Genomic DNA, 15,260 nt, shown 5'->3' with positions numbered 1-15,260 from the left:
TAAAAAGGCTAATTGATCATTAGAAAACCCTTTTGCAATTATGTTAGCACGGCTGAAAATGTTTTGCTGATTAAAGAAGCAATAGAACTGGCCTTCTTTAGACTAGTTGAGTATCTGGAGCATCAGCATTTGTGGGTTCGATTATAGGCTCAAAATGGCCAGAAACAAAGACCTTTCTTCTGAAACTCGTCAGTCTATTCTTGTTCTGAGAAATGAAGGCTATTACATGCGAGAAATTGCCAAGAAACTGAAGATCTTGTACAACGCTGTGTACTACTCCCTTCACAGAACTGCACAAACTGGATCTAACCGGAATAGAAAGAGAAGTGGGAGGCCCCGGTGCACAACTGAGCAAGAGGACAAGTACATTAGAGTGTCTAGTATGAGAAACAGACGCCTCACAAGTCCTCAACTGGCACCTTCGTTAAATAGTACCTGCAAAACACCAGTCTCAACATCAACAGTGAAGAGGCGACTCTGGGATGTTGGCCTTCTAGGCAGAGTTGCAAAAAAAAAAAGCCATATCTCAGACTGGCCAATAAAAAGAAAATATTAAGACGGAAAAATGAAGATGCTGGAGGAGTGCTTGACGCCATCTGTCAAGCATGGTGGAAGCAGTGATGGTCTGGGGGTGCTTTGGTGGTGGTAAAAGTGGGAGATTTGTACAGGGTAAAAGGGATCTTGAAGAAGGAAGGATATCACTCCATTTTGCAACGCCATACCCTGTGGACGGTGCTTAATTGGAGCCAATTTCCTCCTACAACAGGACAATTATCCAAAGTACAGCTCCAAACTATGCAAGAACTATTTAGGGAAGAAGCAGTCAGCTGGTATTCTGTCTACAATGGAGAGGCCAGCACAGTCACCGGATCTCAATCCTATTGAGCTGTTGTGGGAGCAACTTGAGCACTTCTTACGAACCATACGGTCATCAAGACAATCCAACTTGTGGGAGGTGCTTCAGGAAATGGGGTGAAATCTCTTCAGATTACCTCAACAAATTGACAAATAGCATGCCAACGGTCTGCAAGGCTGCAATTGCCGCAAATGCGAGGATTCTTTGACGAAAGCAAAGTTTGAAGGACACAATTATTATTTCAATTCAAAATCATTATTTATAACCTTGTCAACATCTTGACTATATTTCCTATTCATTTTGCAACTCATTTCAGGCATTATTTCATGGAAAACAAGGACATTGCCAAGTGACCCCAAACTTTTGAACGGTAATGTAATGTAATGTAATGTAACTCCCCACAACTCACCATAATTTGCAAATAAATTCATTAAAAATCCTACAATGTGATTTTCTGGATTTTGTTTCTCATTTTGTCTGTCATAGTTGAAGTGTACCTATGATGAAAATTACAGGCCTCTCTCGTCATTTGGTGGGAGAACTTGCACAATTGGTGGTTGACTAAATACTTTTTTGCCCCACTGTGTGTGTGTGTTTACCCCACTGTGTGTGTGTGTGTGTGTGTGCTTACACACACACACACACACACACACACACACACACACACACACACACACACACACACTCTCTCTTCAGGGATTATGTTTAAAATACTCATAAAACGTGTAGTAAATGTGTGTACATTTTACTCTTTCAAATATATATAGTTAAAACAAGACATTGAGTTACCTACTACTCTGCCAGCATCAGCGCCAGGGCCTAATTTAAGATTTGTTTTTCTTTGATTAGCAGCTAGCTCGCATCCAGATTTCAATTCTCTCTCTGATCTCATATCTCAAACGCTGAAATATTAAGTTATTTCAGAATGAAAGTTAACTAGGCAGATCCTCATGCTTTGTGGCATTATGCTCTCGCTATCCACATTAAGATCATGTGTTTTCACTTGTCGCATGTGTGATCGTTTCATTCTCCCTGTGCTTGTCACCGGTGAACTCGCTCGTGAGCTGGCTGCTCCTAAATAGTTGGTGATTTATTCAAAACGGTGTCATCGTGTCCAGTAGTGGTGATTACATTGTTTTACATGCAAAAGGGTAACAGGTGTATTTAGGCTGTTGTTCAAATGCACAGACCACTTTATATACAGTATGTTCCCAACGAAACTACCGGTAGTTTGAAAACATGCCATAGCATTTCTGTCGTGCTGAATACCCCGGGTATTCGCCTAATCAGCGGCAGACACTGCCGACCATATTCCTGTTCTCGTAAGCATGTATAAAGTGATTTAGAAAAAAGTTATTTCTGATCCGGTTGAACTGGGCCACAGGGCCTTAGTGATTGTGGGCCTGGCTGACCTTACTCATGCAGGGCAGAGCAGGGCTGGGGAAGACTAACGAGTGCTGGGGAGGAGATGGGCCCCCGCTGCTAGCCAGCCTAATAAAGTATTCATACACACCCTGGGACCACCCAGTCCTTTGAAGGGACGGCTGAGCCACCAACCCAATATCAGCCTCACTCAGAGAGGCGGAGGCAGCCCTACAAACATTGATCTGATGTAGAAATAACAGTAAATGTGGGGTACCGTAACGCAGGAAGGAAGGAAGGAAGGAGTGAAGGAAGGAAGGAAGGAACGAAGGAAGGAAGGAACAAAGGAAGGAAGGAAGGAAGGAACAAAGGAAGGAAGGAAGGAAGGAAGGAACGAAGGAAGGAAGGGAGCAAGCAAGGAAGGGAGCAAGCAAGGAAGGGAGCAAGCAAGGAAGGGAGCAAGCAAGCAAGGGAGCAAGCAAGCAAGGGAGCAAGCAAGCAAGGGAGCAAGCAAGCAAGGGAGCAAGGGAGCAAGGAAGCAAGGGAGCAAGGAAGCAAGGAAGGGAGGAAGGGAGGAAGGGAGGACGCCACCTTGTGATGGGGGACAGACAACAACCAGTAGGCACTGACGAGACTACATTAAATGCATGTCCGTATGTACAGTATATCTCTGTGACAATCCAATTCTCTAAAAAGAAACTGTTTGAGATATGTAGATCTGTTTAAAAATGACCTTGGCAAAGCAACCCAGTGGGGACTATTCACCAAATACCCTTTTTCATTCCCATCTATCTGAGAATTATTATTATTAATTCCTAACTTTATCAAACAAATCATTTGAATAATCTCCCCTCAGATAGGCTATATAGGCTACTTTGACTAAACAGCATCGTGAGAATCCTCTCATGAAATCGTTCAAAGTCCAATAACTTTCAAGCCGGCGCTGTTGGTGTTATGCAGTATTACTGACTTTGTTAAAGCAAACAAAAATCCTTTGTAAAACCCTGGTAAATAGCCTACAGTAAATAGGTCTCAGATTAACTGCCAATCCTGTTACCTACAACAAACATGCCATTAGGCTAATTGAGCACCTGTGTATTTATGTATAAAATATCAAATGTACTCGAGCTGTGACAAATCAGATTAAGCTGGTTTGTGATGGTTAATTCCATTATGATGAAGCATGCCAACTGGAGAAAAAAAAAGATCCACTACTTCAAATCAACGATGCGCTCTCTCTGCGCGCATCTGGTCAACTACCAGACATGCAACTCCAGCGTGCTTACCTTGGTGGTAACAATACATAGGCAGTCCATTCTCCCGAACACTGCAGCAGCCCCGGACTGCTCAGCATCTCATAATGATCCACCACGAGCTCCTTACGACCACACAACTACCGCGTGTAGTCGGCACAGCACACACCGCCTCGGTGAGTCAAAAGTCCTTCCATGGTGAGGTCAGCGTCCTTTGTTTCGCAGGTTAACGGAGGGGCGGGCATGAGTGGATAAAAGAGGATGCTCCATTCGCTTCCACTGATAATAGGCGCTCAAGTGGCTACGAACGCGCACGATAGGCTGGCGCGTTCACAGGAGCATTGCGCTTCCACCCGCACATCATTTCAGCGCAGGTAGTCAGAGCCATGTGGGCTACAGAACCCCACAGTAGTGTAGGATGATGTGTAGAGCGCTGGTGTATTCTTAACCCCTACAGTCTCATTATTTAGATGAAAACTCTCTAGGCTGCTGCTGGTCTAAAACTGTGCTAATCAAGGAATGCTTTCGTCATAACGGGCAGCTTTAATAACCTATCGAGTTGGAAGAAAAATCACCCCTCAATTGAATCGATTACAATGAAACTCACTCAAAATCACACATTTGCGATGTTGCTAATTTCCAATGTAATATTCTGTGAAACACAATATTCTCTATATACACGTCATCTATCAACTAAACGTATGGAAAGCTCCCAGACCTCAATATTAAAATAAAAAACAAGAGGATGTCAGCAGGTAAATATTAGAGACCCAGTGACCTTCAAGGAGGTCTAAACATATGAATATTCCAACAGTCTGGATCTCAGATGGTGTTCTGTGGAGCATGAAGCCGTCAAATGACTTCCCTAAAGGCACAGCCCAGAGTAGACAGACTCCTCACTGGCACCCTCCACTCTCCCTCACTAGCAACGCTAAGCCCAGAGTGGACAGACTCCTGACTGGCTCCCTCCACTCTCCCTCACTAGCAACGCTAAGCCCAGAGTGGACAGACTCCTCACTGGCTCCCTCCACTCTCCCTCACTAGCAACGCTAAGCCCAGAGTGGACAGACTCCTCACTGGCTCCCTCCACTCTCCCTCACTAGCAACGCTAAGCCCAGAGTGGACAGACTCCTCACTGGCTCCCTCCACTCTCCCTCACTAGCAACGCTAAGCCCAGAGTGGACAGACTCCTCACTGGCTCCCTCCACTCTCCCTCACTAGCAACGCTAACACAACAGCCGCAGAAAGAAAACGGGGACAAAAACTGACTAACACTGATAGATGATAGAAAAGCAGAACTCATTTGCAGCAAGTGTGGCGACCCCTTCTTCTTAACTACAAGTAAGAGATGTGATAAGTAATGACACATTTAACAAAATGTCCAGTTATCAGAGGCACAAAGTCTGGTGTAGGCCTAGGTAAGAGTGGACGAATGGGACAATGACATTTCGGGGACCGAGACCAGGAGTGAAATGGTACCAGGAGTATATGGAATCTACCAGAAATCAGAGCCCGGTGAGAGACTGGATGACATCATGCCATGAGGCAGATACAGTGAGTTCGGAAAGTATTCAGACCCCTTGACTTTTTCCATATTTTCCTTACGTTACAGCCTTATTATAAAATGTATCCGTTTTGCCCCTCTCATCAATCTACACACAATACCCCATAATGACAAAGCAAAAACAGTTTTTTTAGACATTTCACTGCACCGTTGGCAGTGATTACAGCCTCAAGTATTTTTGGGTATGACGCTACAAGACTCCTGCTCCAACCTCTCTGTGTATATAACAGTCTCCTGCTCCAACCTCTTTAACCTCTCTGTGTATGTAACGCTCCTCTCGGGCTCTGTCAGGTTGGATGGAGAGCAACACTGCACAGCTATTTTCAGGTCTCTCTAGAGATGTTCGATCGGGTTCAAGTCCAGGCTCTGGCTGGGCAACTCAAGGACATTCAGAGACTTGTCCCGAAGCCACTCCTGCATTGTCTTGGCTGTGTGCTTAGGGTCATTGTCCTGGAACGAGAACCTTCACCCCAGTCGGAGGTCCTGTGCGCTCTGGAGCAGGTTTTCATCAAGGATCTCTATACTTTGTTCTGTTCATCTTTGCCTCGATCCTGACTAGTCTCCCAGTCCCCTCCCCTGAACAACATCCCCACAGCATGATGCTGCCACCACTATGCACCACCATAGGGATGGTGTCAGGTTTCCTCCAGATGTTTCCTTCAGATGTGACGCTTGGCATTCAGGCCAAAGAGTTCAATCTTGGTTCCATCAGACCCGAGAATTTTAGGTGCTTTTTGGGAAACTCATAGCAGGCTGTCATGTGCCTTTTACTGAGGAGTGGCTTCCGCCTGGCCACTCTACCATAAAGGCTTGATTGGTGGAGTGCTGCCGAGATGGGAGAACATTCCAGAAGGACACCCATCTCCACAGTGGAACTCTGGAGCTCTGTCAGAGTGACCATCGGGTTCTTGGTCACCTCCCTGGTCAAGGCCCTTCTCCCCCATTTACTCAGTTTGGCCGGGCTGCCAGCTCTAGGAAGTCTTGAACTTCAATTTAAGAATGATGGTGGCCACTGTGTTCTTGGGGACGTTCAATGCTGCAGAAATGTTTTGGTACCCTTCCCCAGATCTGTGCCTTGACACAATCCTGTCTCAGAGCTCTACAGACAATTCCTTCAACCTCATGGCTTGGTTTTTGCTCTGACATGCACTGTCATCAACTGTGGGACATATAGACAGGTGTGTGCCTTTCCAAATCATGTCCAATCAATTGAATTTACCACAGGTGGGACTCCAATAAAGTTGTAGAGACACTCAAGGGTGATCAATGGAAACAGGATGCACCTGAGATCAATTTCGAGTCTCGTAGCAAAGGGTCTGAATACATACATAAATAAGGTATATCTGTTTTGTTATTTTAATACATTTGCAAACATTAAAAAAATATATATATTTTTGCTTTGTCATTATGGGGTAGTGTGATGTGGATTTTTTTAAACATTTATTCAATTTTAGAATCATTCTGTGGATGTGGAAAAAGGGAAGGGGTCTGAATAGTTTCTGATTGACCTGTAGATAGGCATGGAGTGACAGAACAGAACACACCTCGTCTAAACAGAGTACTTACGTGCCTGAACTCGGCAGAAAAAGATTTTCCTAGCACAAGGAGTATTTCTGTTAGGAGGGGAGAGTCCTACCAAGGCCAGGTTATTGACAGGGAGGAGGGGAGAGAGAGACAATCAATTCATTTCAACAAAGACGTTGCCATGAAGATATCCTTTAAAACGTAACTTAAACTTTATCTAAAAGAAGGTCTTACAGAGAAATATTACCCACTGCTTGAACAATTAAACAGGGACATTGCAATATCAAATATGAGAATATGGATTATTACCAAGCTGACTGCAAATCACTTTCAGACTCAGTACCTTGAAGGCTCCAGCATATATACAGCTAAAATAAAATATCAATGAATACAAAAGCAGCAACACAGAACAAACTGACTGTTTGATATCAGGCATGAACACACAATGACATTTCTTCCAAGCGGCTTAATAGTTGTGCCTCACTATTGTGATGCCACACGAAGTCTAATATCAGGGTGCTATACCTATGGCTATAACCCCCCCCATTTTATCTCTCTCAATACAAAAAAGGTTCATTATTAAGGACAAAGGTAACACTTCCTGAGAATTCAAGATGAGATAACGGGAGGACAGGACACCTCTCAGAAGGAAGCGTCCTATATCTCTTTCACAGATAGTTTGGTATGATTGACAGAGAGACCTACAGAGACAGGACAGGAATGCTGTATGGTAGAAACCATAGAAATAGAATCCATAGAACAGGCCTCAACAATGTCACCTCTTGGTCGACCGAGAATTGTCTTGTTCTTTCAACCCATCAATTGGTTGACATTTTTAAAACAATGATTTTTCCATATATAGACACGCGTTTGAATAAAATCAACTATATGCACTGAGCTTGTCTGATTCTTTAAGCACACCGTTTGATCGTCGTAATTATGGTACAAAAATGACTCAAGAGGGAGCCAGAGATCTAGATAACCAGAAAGGAGAAAAATATATATAAATTTGAAAAACTGTTCCCGACCCAACCCTCCTCTTCACAGATTCAGCCATTATGCTCCTGAAGTAGCCTGTAATAGGCTACACCAGGGGTCGGCAACCGTTTTCATGTGAAGTGCCAATTTACCTTCCTATTTCTACAGATCTACATGCCAGTTATGCTTTTCATATGCATATTTTAGTGGAACAGCTTAATTTAAATAATAACGTATTGATGTCCCATTGCCAACTAGGTTAAAAAAAATAGCCTACATAAAGCCAATAAATAAAAACATTGCAGGTAGAAAATATACAGATAAAAATAAAATATCCTACAAATCACACTGGCTACACATGGAGGTTTGTTTGTCATGTTCTTTTCATTGCATTAATCTTCCTACTCCGCCTGTCTGCAATGAACTTGCAACATTGTATTAAGTCAACTATCAACTGGGTCCAGCCCACAGCTCACACTAGCAAACTTGCAACATTGTATTCATTATTCTGGGCCCTCAGTTTTTGGTTTCCAGCACCAGTGAGCTCCTGACAGACACAGCTTTTTTTTATTTTACCTTTATTTAACCAGGCAAGTCAATTAAGAACAAATTCTTATTTTCAATGACGGCCTGGGAACAGTGGGTTAACTGCCTGTTCAGGGGCAGAACGACAGATTTGTACCTTGTCAGCTCGAGGGTTTTGAACTTGCAACCTTCCAGTTACTAGTCCAACGCTCTAACCACTAGGCTACCCTGCCGCCCCTTTATTTGCGCAAGGGATAAGAAGTAATCAGGTATTTTATGACGTTTCCACTGGATCAGAGCATTACATTTTTCTCGTCGAGGCTCGGTGGTTATTGAAAGGGAGAGAGCTGGAAAGATGTTTCAGATATATTGAGGGAACTATTGTCATTCTCAATGGATGTAAAAACAGACTTTGTTTACTTGCTATTTGAGGTGAATAAAAAATTACTCAGAAGCTTCACAGCTCATTAGTGGCGGTGAGACAATCAGAAAGACTATCAGACAATTAATAAATTGACAAAACTCGTAAAATATAATGAACCAAAAAACTTGTTTCTCACAAATGTAGCATAGTGAGCTCAACCAAAGTGTTCACACGGACAATGAGAACGGTAAACAATTGTAATAATGATATATTGAATGCATTAACAGAAATGAACGTAACCAAACAGACAGTGTAGATAAGAAATGATGGGAATGGACGGTAAACATACTGCTGGTGATATAAGTAATGGGGAAGTGATAGACCCTAACAATCAAAGAGAGATGTGCCTTGGCCATTTTAGTCACACACTCCTTATTGAATCAACATTTCAAATTATACCCAAGACACATTATTCTTCACATACTGTAGGCTGTGGAATACTCTCACAGTCCAAAGCAGTAGCCATTTCTCGAAAAACAAATACAATTTCACTTATTTTTATACTTTTTGGGGGGCACACCAAGGCAAATACCTCGTTCTAGTGGAGTGGGCCTTACGTTGCCGAAGCCTGTCTTAGAGTGATGGACTGTACCATCCCCGTTCTAGTGGAGTGGGCCTTACGTTGCCGAAGCCTGTCTTAAGAGTGATGGACTGTACCATCCCCGCCGCAGCAACGGATTAGTCCACTCCGACAGGCGGGAATCAGACAGCCGTCTCATGTGCCATAAAAAATAAATATATAATACTTGTGACCGCTTGATAAAAAAAATAAAACCCTGTCGATCAACAGCCAATGATCAAACGATCCACCTGCTGACTAAACGAGGTCAGGCCTAGTGGACAGGCAGCCATTGGGAGGGTATCCATGAGTTTGCCAGTCACATTGACAAGGTTAGAGGTTCCAAGGCCTTTCTATGGATTCCATTTCTATGGTAGAACCACAGTATGGGTGTAGTAGACGGAGGACCAGGAGGGGGCAGAGGACCAGGAGGGGGCAGAGGACCAGGAGGGGGCAGAGGACCAGGAGGGGGCAGAGGACCAGGAGGGGCGTATGCTCCACATCATCTCATCTCAAAGACAGCCAGCAGTACTGAAGCCACACTACTGTGGTGTACATTAATTATACAGGAGAATCAGCATTTTCTCACACACACACACACACTCAAGACTAAAACCTAAGCCTAAACACGCAAAGTGCAATGTATGGTGACTGGGCACACAGCCAGAAACAGAGAGCATGGGAACAGTGAGCGGGTTGCCAGTTGCCACAGCAAGCCTATAGGAACAGTGAGCAGCAGTCTGGCGTTATATCACATCCGTTCTAGTGGAGTGGGTTGCCAGATTTGGGCAAAATATAAACAGGGCTTTTACCAAACAAGGTGCAAATAAGTGCTTATCACAGTGCTATAAAGTTTGCTTACCTCTATGCTGGACGTAAGGCTGCTGGGCAGGGTGTCAGAGGTGACAGCTGTAGAGGGGGAGGGAAGGCTGGAGAAGTCCCACAGGGTGACAGGGGGAGCTGGGGGCTCTGCAGGCTTGACTGGCTCTACAGATGTCTGGCCTTCCTGTAAGGTCACTTCATAAAACTCCTGGATATCTGGAGGAGTAGGGAGGAGAAAGAGGAAATGGAGAGTGGGGAATCTGTTAGCACTGGATTTTGTGTTTCTTGGAAAAACACAAATCAGAATATTTTCAACGGGCATGTTATGTCTCTGGTTTCAGCATTTACATACACTAAGGTTGGAGACATTAAAACTCGTTTTTCACACCGCTCAAACAAACTATAGTTTTGGCAAGTCGGTTAGGACATCTACTTTGTGCATGACAAGTAATTTTCCCAACAATTATTTCACTGTATCACAATTCCAGTGAGTCAGAAGTTTACATACACTAATTTGACTGTGCCTTTATACAGCTTAGAAAATTCCAGAAAATGGAAATCAAAAGTGCAAATCAATCCCAGAACAACAGCAAAGGACCTTGTGAAGATGCTGGAGGAAACAGGTACAAAAGTATCTATATCCACAGTCCTATATCAACATAACCTGACGGGCCGCTCAGCCAGGAAGAAGCCCCAGATCCAAAACCACCATAGAAAAGCCAGACTACGGTTTGGAACTGCACATGGGGACAAAGATCGTAATTTTGGGAGAAATGTCCTCTGGTCTGATGAAACAAAAATAGAACTGTTTGGCCATAATGACCACCATTATGTTTGGAGGGAAAAAGGGGAGTCTTGCAAGCCAAAGAACACCATTCCAACCGTGAAGAACGGGGGTGGCAGCATCATGTTGTGGGGGTGCTTTGCTGCAGGAGGGACTGGTGCACTTCACAAAATAGATGGCATCATGAGGAAACATAATTATGAGGATATATTGAAGCAACATCTCAGGACATCAGTCAGGAAGTTAAAAGCTTGGTTGCAAATGGGTCTTCCAAATGGACAATGACCCCAAGCACACCTCCAAAGTTGAGGCAAAATGGCATAAGGACGACAAAGTCAAGGTATTGGAGTGGCCATCACAAAGCACTGACCTCAATCCTATAGAAAATTTGTGGGCAGAACTGAAAAAGCATGTGTGAGCAAAGAGGCCTACAAACCTGACTCAGTTACACCAGCTCTGTCAGGAGGTGTATTGTGGGAAGCTTTTGGAAGGCTACCCGAAACGTTTGACCCCAAGTTAAACAATTTAAAGGTAATGCTACCAAATACTAATTGAGTGTATGTAAACTTCTGACCCACTGGGAATGTGATGAAAGAAATAAAAAGGTGAAATAAATCATTCTCTCTACTATTATTCTGACATTTCACATTCTTAAAATAAAGTGGTGATCCTAAATGACCTAAGACAGGGAATTTTTACTGGGATTAAATGTCAGGAATTGTGAAAAACTTAGTTTAAATGTATTTGGCTAAGGTTTATGTAAACTTCCGACTTCAACTGTAAGTAAGTGTATTTCAGTGTGTCTCAGCATGTTAGCAAGTTTACATACACCTTAGCCAAATACATTTAAAATCAGTTTTTCACAATTCCTGACTTTTTGCACCAAAGTACGTTCATCTCTAGGAGACAGAACGAGTCTCCTTCCTGAGCGGTATGATGACTGCGCGGCCCCATGGTGTTTATACTTGCGTACGGTTGTACAGATGAACGTGATACCTTCAGGCGTTTGGAAATTGCTCCCAAGGATGAACCAGACTTCATCCTGCAATTTTTTTTCCTGAGGTCTTAGCTGATTTATTTTGATTTTCCCATGATGTCAAGCAAAGAGGCACTGAGGTTGAAGGTAGGCCTTGAAATACATCCACAGGTACACCTCCAATTGACTCAAATTATGTCAATTAGCCTATCAGAAGCTTCTAAAGCTTCTGGAATTTTTCAAGCTGTTTAAAAGGCACAGTCAACTTTCTGACCCACTGGAATTGCGATACAGTGAAATTATAAGTGAAATAATCAGTCTGTCATAATAATAATTAACCATTTGTAGTAGTACCCCCACACACACACACACACACACACACACACACACACACACACGTACGTACGTATAGAGTAACAGTCCTAGTCAGGCATATGATGTATCTGAGCTATGTACAGTAGCATGTCACATGAGTAAGGGCTGATGACACTAGTTCAGAGAACCAGTAGTGTAAAGGCCAAGCCTAGCTATCCCTGTGAGCTGTGTCAGATGTTTATGCTCTTCATTCCCATTCAATATGACCTTCATTCCCATTCAATATGACCTTAACTTTAAGGACATAACAGCTAAGAGATTTCAAATAGACCTATGACTTGAACCCATGAGTTACATGGCAAAAACTAAATCGTAAAAAGAATGTGGCCAAAAGTTTGGACACACCTACTCATTCAAGGGTTTTTCTTTATTTTGACTATGTTCTATATTGCAGTGAAGAGGTGACTCCGGGATGCTGGCCTTCTAGGCAGAGTTGCAAAGAAAAAGCCATATCTCAGAGTGGACAATAAAAAGAAAAGATTAAGATGGGCAAAAGAAAACAGACACTGGACAGAGGTACTCTGCCTAGAAGACCAGCATCCAAGAGTCACCTCTTCACTGTTGACATTGAGACTGCCGTTTTGTGGGTACTGTTTAATGAAGCTGCCAGTTGAATACTTGTGAGGCGTCTGTTTCTCAAACTAGGCACTCTAATGTACTTATCCTCTTGGTCAGTTGTGCACCGGGGCCTCCCACTCCTCTTTCTATTCTGGTTAGAGCCAGTTTGCGCTGTTCTGTGAAGGGAGTAGTACACAGCATTGTACGAGATCTTCAGTTTCTTGGCAATTTCTCGCATGGAATAGCCATCATTTCTTTGAACAAGAATAGACTGACGAGTTTCAGAAGAAAGGACTTCATTTCTGGCCATTTTGAGCCTGTAAATCGAACGCACAAATGCTGATGCTCCAGATACTCAACTAGTCTAAAGAAGGACAGTTTTATTGCTTCTTTAATCAGCACAACAGTTTTCAGCTGTGCTAACATAATTGCAAAAGGGATTTCTAATGATCAATTAGCCTTTTAAAATGATAAACTTGGATTAGCTAACACAACGCGCCATTGGAACACAGGACTTGCCGATAATGGGCCTCTGTACGCCTATGTAGATATTCCATTAAAAAAATATATATATATATATTTCAAATAGATATAAATAAATATATATATATTTTTTTTTTAAATCAGCCGTTTCCAGCTACAATAGTCATTTACAATATTAACAATGCCTACACTGTATTTCTGATCTATTTGATGTTATTCAATGAACAAAAGTGCTTTTCTTTAAAAAAAAATTACATTTAAAAAAAGACCATTTTAAGTGACCCCTAACTTTTGAACGATAGTGTACATTTTATATTTGAGATTCTTCAAAGTAGGCACCCTTTATTAAAAAAAAATATATATATTATTTAACCTTTAACTAGGCAAGTCAGTTAAGAACAAACATACAGTCAATAACTGCCTTGTTCAGGGGCAGAACGACAGATTTTTACCTTGCCAGCTCGGGGATTTGATCTTGCAACCTTTTGGTTACTAGTCCAACGCTCTAACCACTAGGTTACCTGCCGCCCCTCTCTGATCATTTGGGGCCATTGTCATGTGTCATTATTTTCACAATGTAAGAAATCAACATTTGAACCATATTTCATGGACAATTGCTCTTTTGCATAACAATTTATGAGAACTCAGTAAGCTTATGCGGTATCCAGACTGGTGAACCTTCATACTGACCTTGTGCCATATTGGGATATTTGGTAGTACCGGCACTGAACACAAGGGGTGCTGTATACAAACCCCACTGATACTCTGTAATCCGAAGGTTAGCAATGCTAACAAGTACATGTAAAATCCCATAGAGAATTGACTCAAAATGCAACCATTTCTAATATTTTACTGAGTTACAGTTCATATGAGGAAATAAGTCAATTTAAATAAATTCATTAGGCCCTAATCTATGGATTTCACATGACTGGGAATACAGATTTTTAAATTTTATTTCACCTTTATTTAACCAGGTAGGCTAGTTGAGAACAAGTTCTCATTTGCAACTGTGACCTGGCCAAGATAAAGCGTAGCAATTCGACACATACAACAACACAGAGTTACACATGGAATAAACAAAACATACAGTCAATAATACAGTAGAACAAAAGAAAACAAAAAGTCTATATACAGAGAGTGCAAATGAGGTAAGTTAAGGAAATAAATAGGCCATGGTGGCGAAGTAATTACAATATAGCAATTAAACACTGGAATGGTAGATCGGCAGAAGATGAATGTGCAGGTAGAGATACTGGGGTGCAAAGGAGCAAAATAAATAAATACCAGTATGGGGATGAGATAGGCTAAGTACAGGTGCGGTGATCTGTGAACTTCTCTGACAGCTGGTGCTTAAAGCTAGTGAGGGAGATGTGAGTCTCCAGCTTCAGAGATTTTTGCAATTCGTTCCAGTCATGGGCAGCAGAGAACTGGAAGGAAAGACGACCAAAGGAGGAATTGGCTTTGGGGGTGACCAGTGAGATATACCTGCTGGAGCGCGTGCTACGAGTGGGTGCTGCTATGGTGACCAGTGAGCTGAGATAAGACTGGGCTTTACCTAGCAGAGACTTGTAGATAACCTGTAGCCAGTGGGTTTGGCGACGAGTATGAAGCAAGGGCCAACCAACGAGAGCGTACAGGAGGCAGTGGTGGGTAGTGTGAGGCTTTGGTGACAAAACGGATGGCACTGTGATAGACTGCATCCAGTTTGTTGAGTAGAGTGTTGGAGGCTATTTTACAGATGACATCACCGAAGTCGAGGATCGGTAGGATGGTCAGTTTTACGAGGGTATGTTTGGCAGCATGAGTGAAGGATGCTTTGTTGCGATATAGGAAGCCGATTCTAGATTTAATCTTGGATTGGAGATGCTTAATGTGAGTCTGGAAGGAGAGTTTACAGTCTAACCAGACACCCAGGTATTTGTAGTTGTCCACGCATTTTAAGTCAGAGCCTACCAGAGTAGTGATGCTGGACGGGCGAGCAGGTGCGGGCAGCGATCGATTGAATAGCATGCATTTAGTTTTACTTGCGTTTAAGAGCAGTTGGAGGCCACGGAAGGAGAGCTGTATGGCATTGAAGCTCGTCTGGAGGTTAGTTAACACAGTGTCCAAGGAGGGGCCAGAAGTATACAGAATAGTGTCGTCTGCATAGAGGTGGATCAGAGAATCACCAGCAGCAAGAGCAACATCATTGATGTATACAGAAAAGAGAGTCGGCTC

General features: G+C 42.8%; 1 protein-coding gene across 13 annotated transcripts in view; it reads right to left on the bottom strand.

Annotated features, from left to right (window-relative positions):
* LOC112251651 (disks large homolog 1-like) overlaps nucleotides 1–15,260 on the bottom strand; it is a 323,372-nt gene that overhangs the window by 283,702 nt on the left and 24,410 nt on the right. For 12 of the 13 annotated variants that reach the window (XM_042322506.1, XM_042322507.1, XM_042322508.1 and 9 more), the window contains exon 3: nucleotides 9,908–10,083. In XM_042322506.1, the coding sequence (XP_042178440.1) occupies nucleotides 9,908–10,083 (176 nt within the window). Of the gene's footprint in view, nucleotides 1–3,504; nucleotides 3,550–9,907; nucleotides 10,084–15,260 lie in introns of those variants that run through there. The other variant, XM_042322517.1, reaches the window with a different exon arrangement.

This window comes from Oncorhynchus tshawytscha, linkage group LG05 (genome assembly GCF_018296145.1).
Source record: "Oncorhynchus tshawytscha isolate Ot180627B linkage group LG05, Otsh_v2.0, whole genome shotgun sequence".
NCBI classification, from domain to species: Eukaryota; Metazoa; Chordata; class Actinopteri; order Salmoniformes; family Salmonidae; genus Oncorhynchus; species Oncorhynchus tshawytscha.
This window is presented reverse-complemented; position numbering and strand designations above follow the sequence as displayed.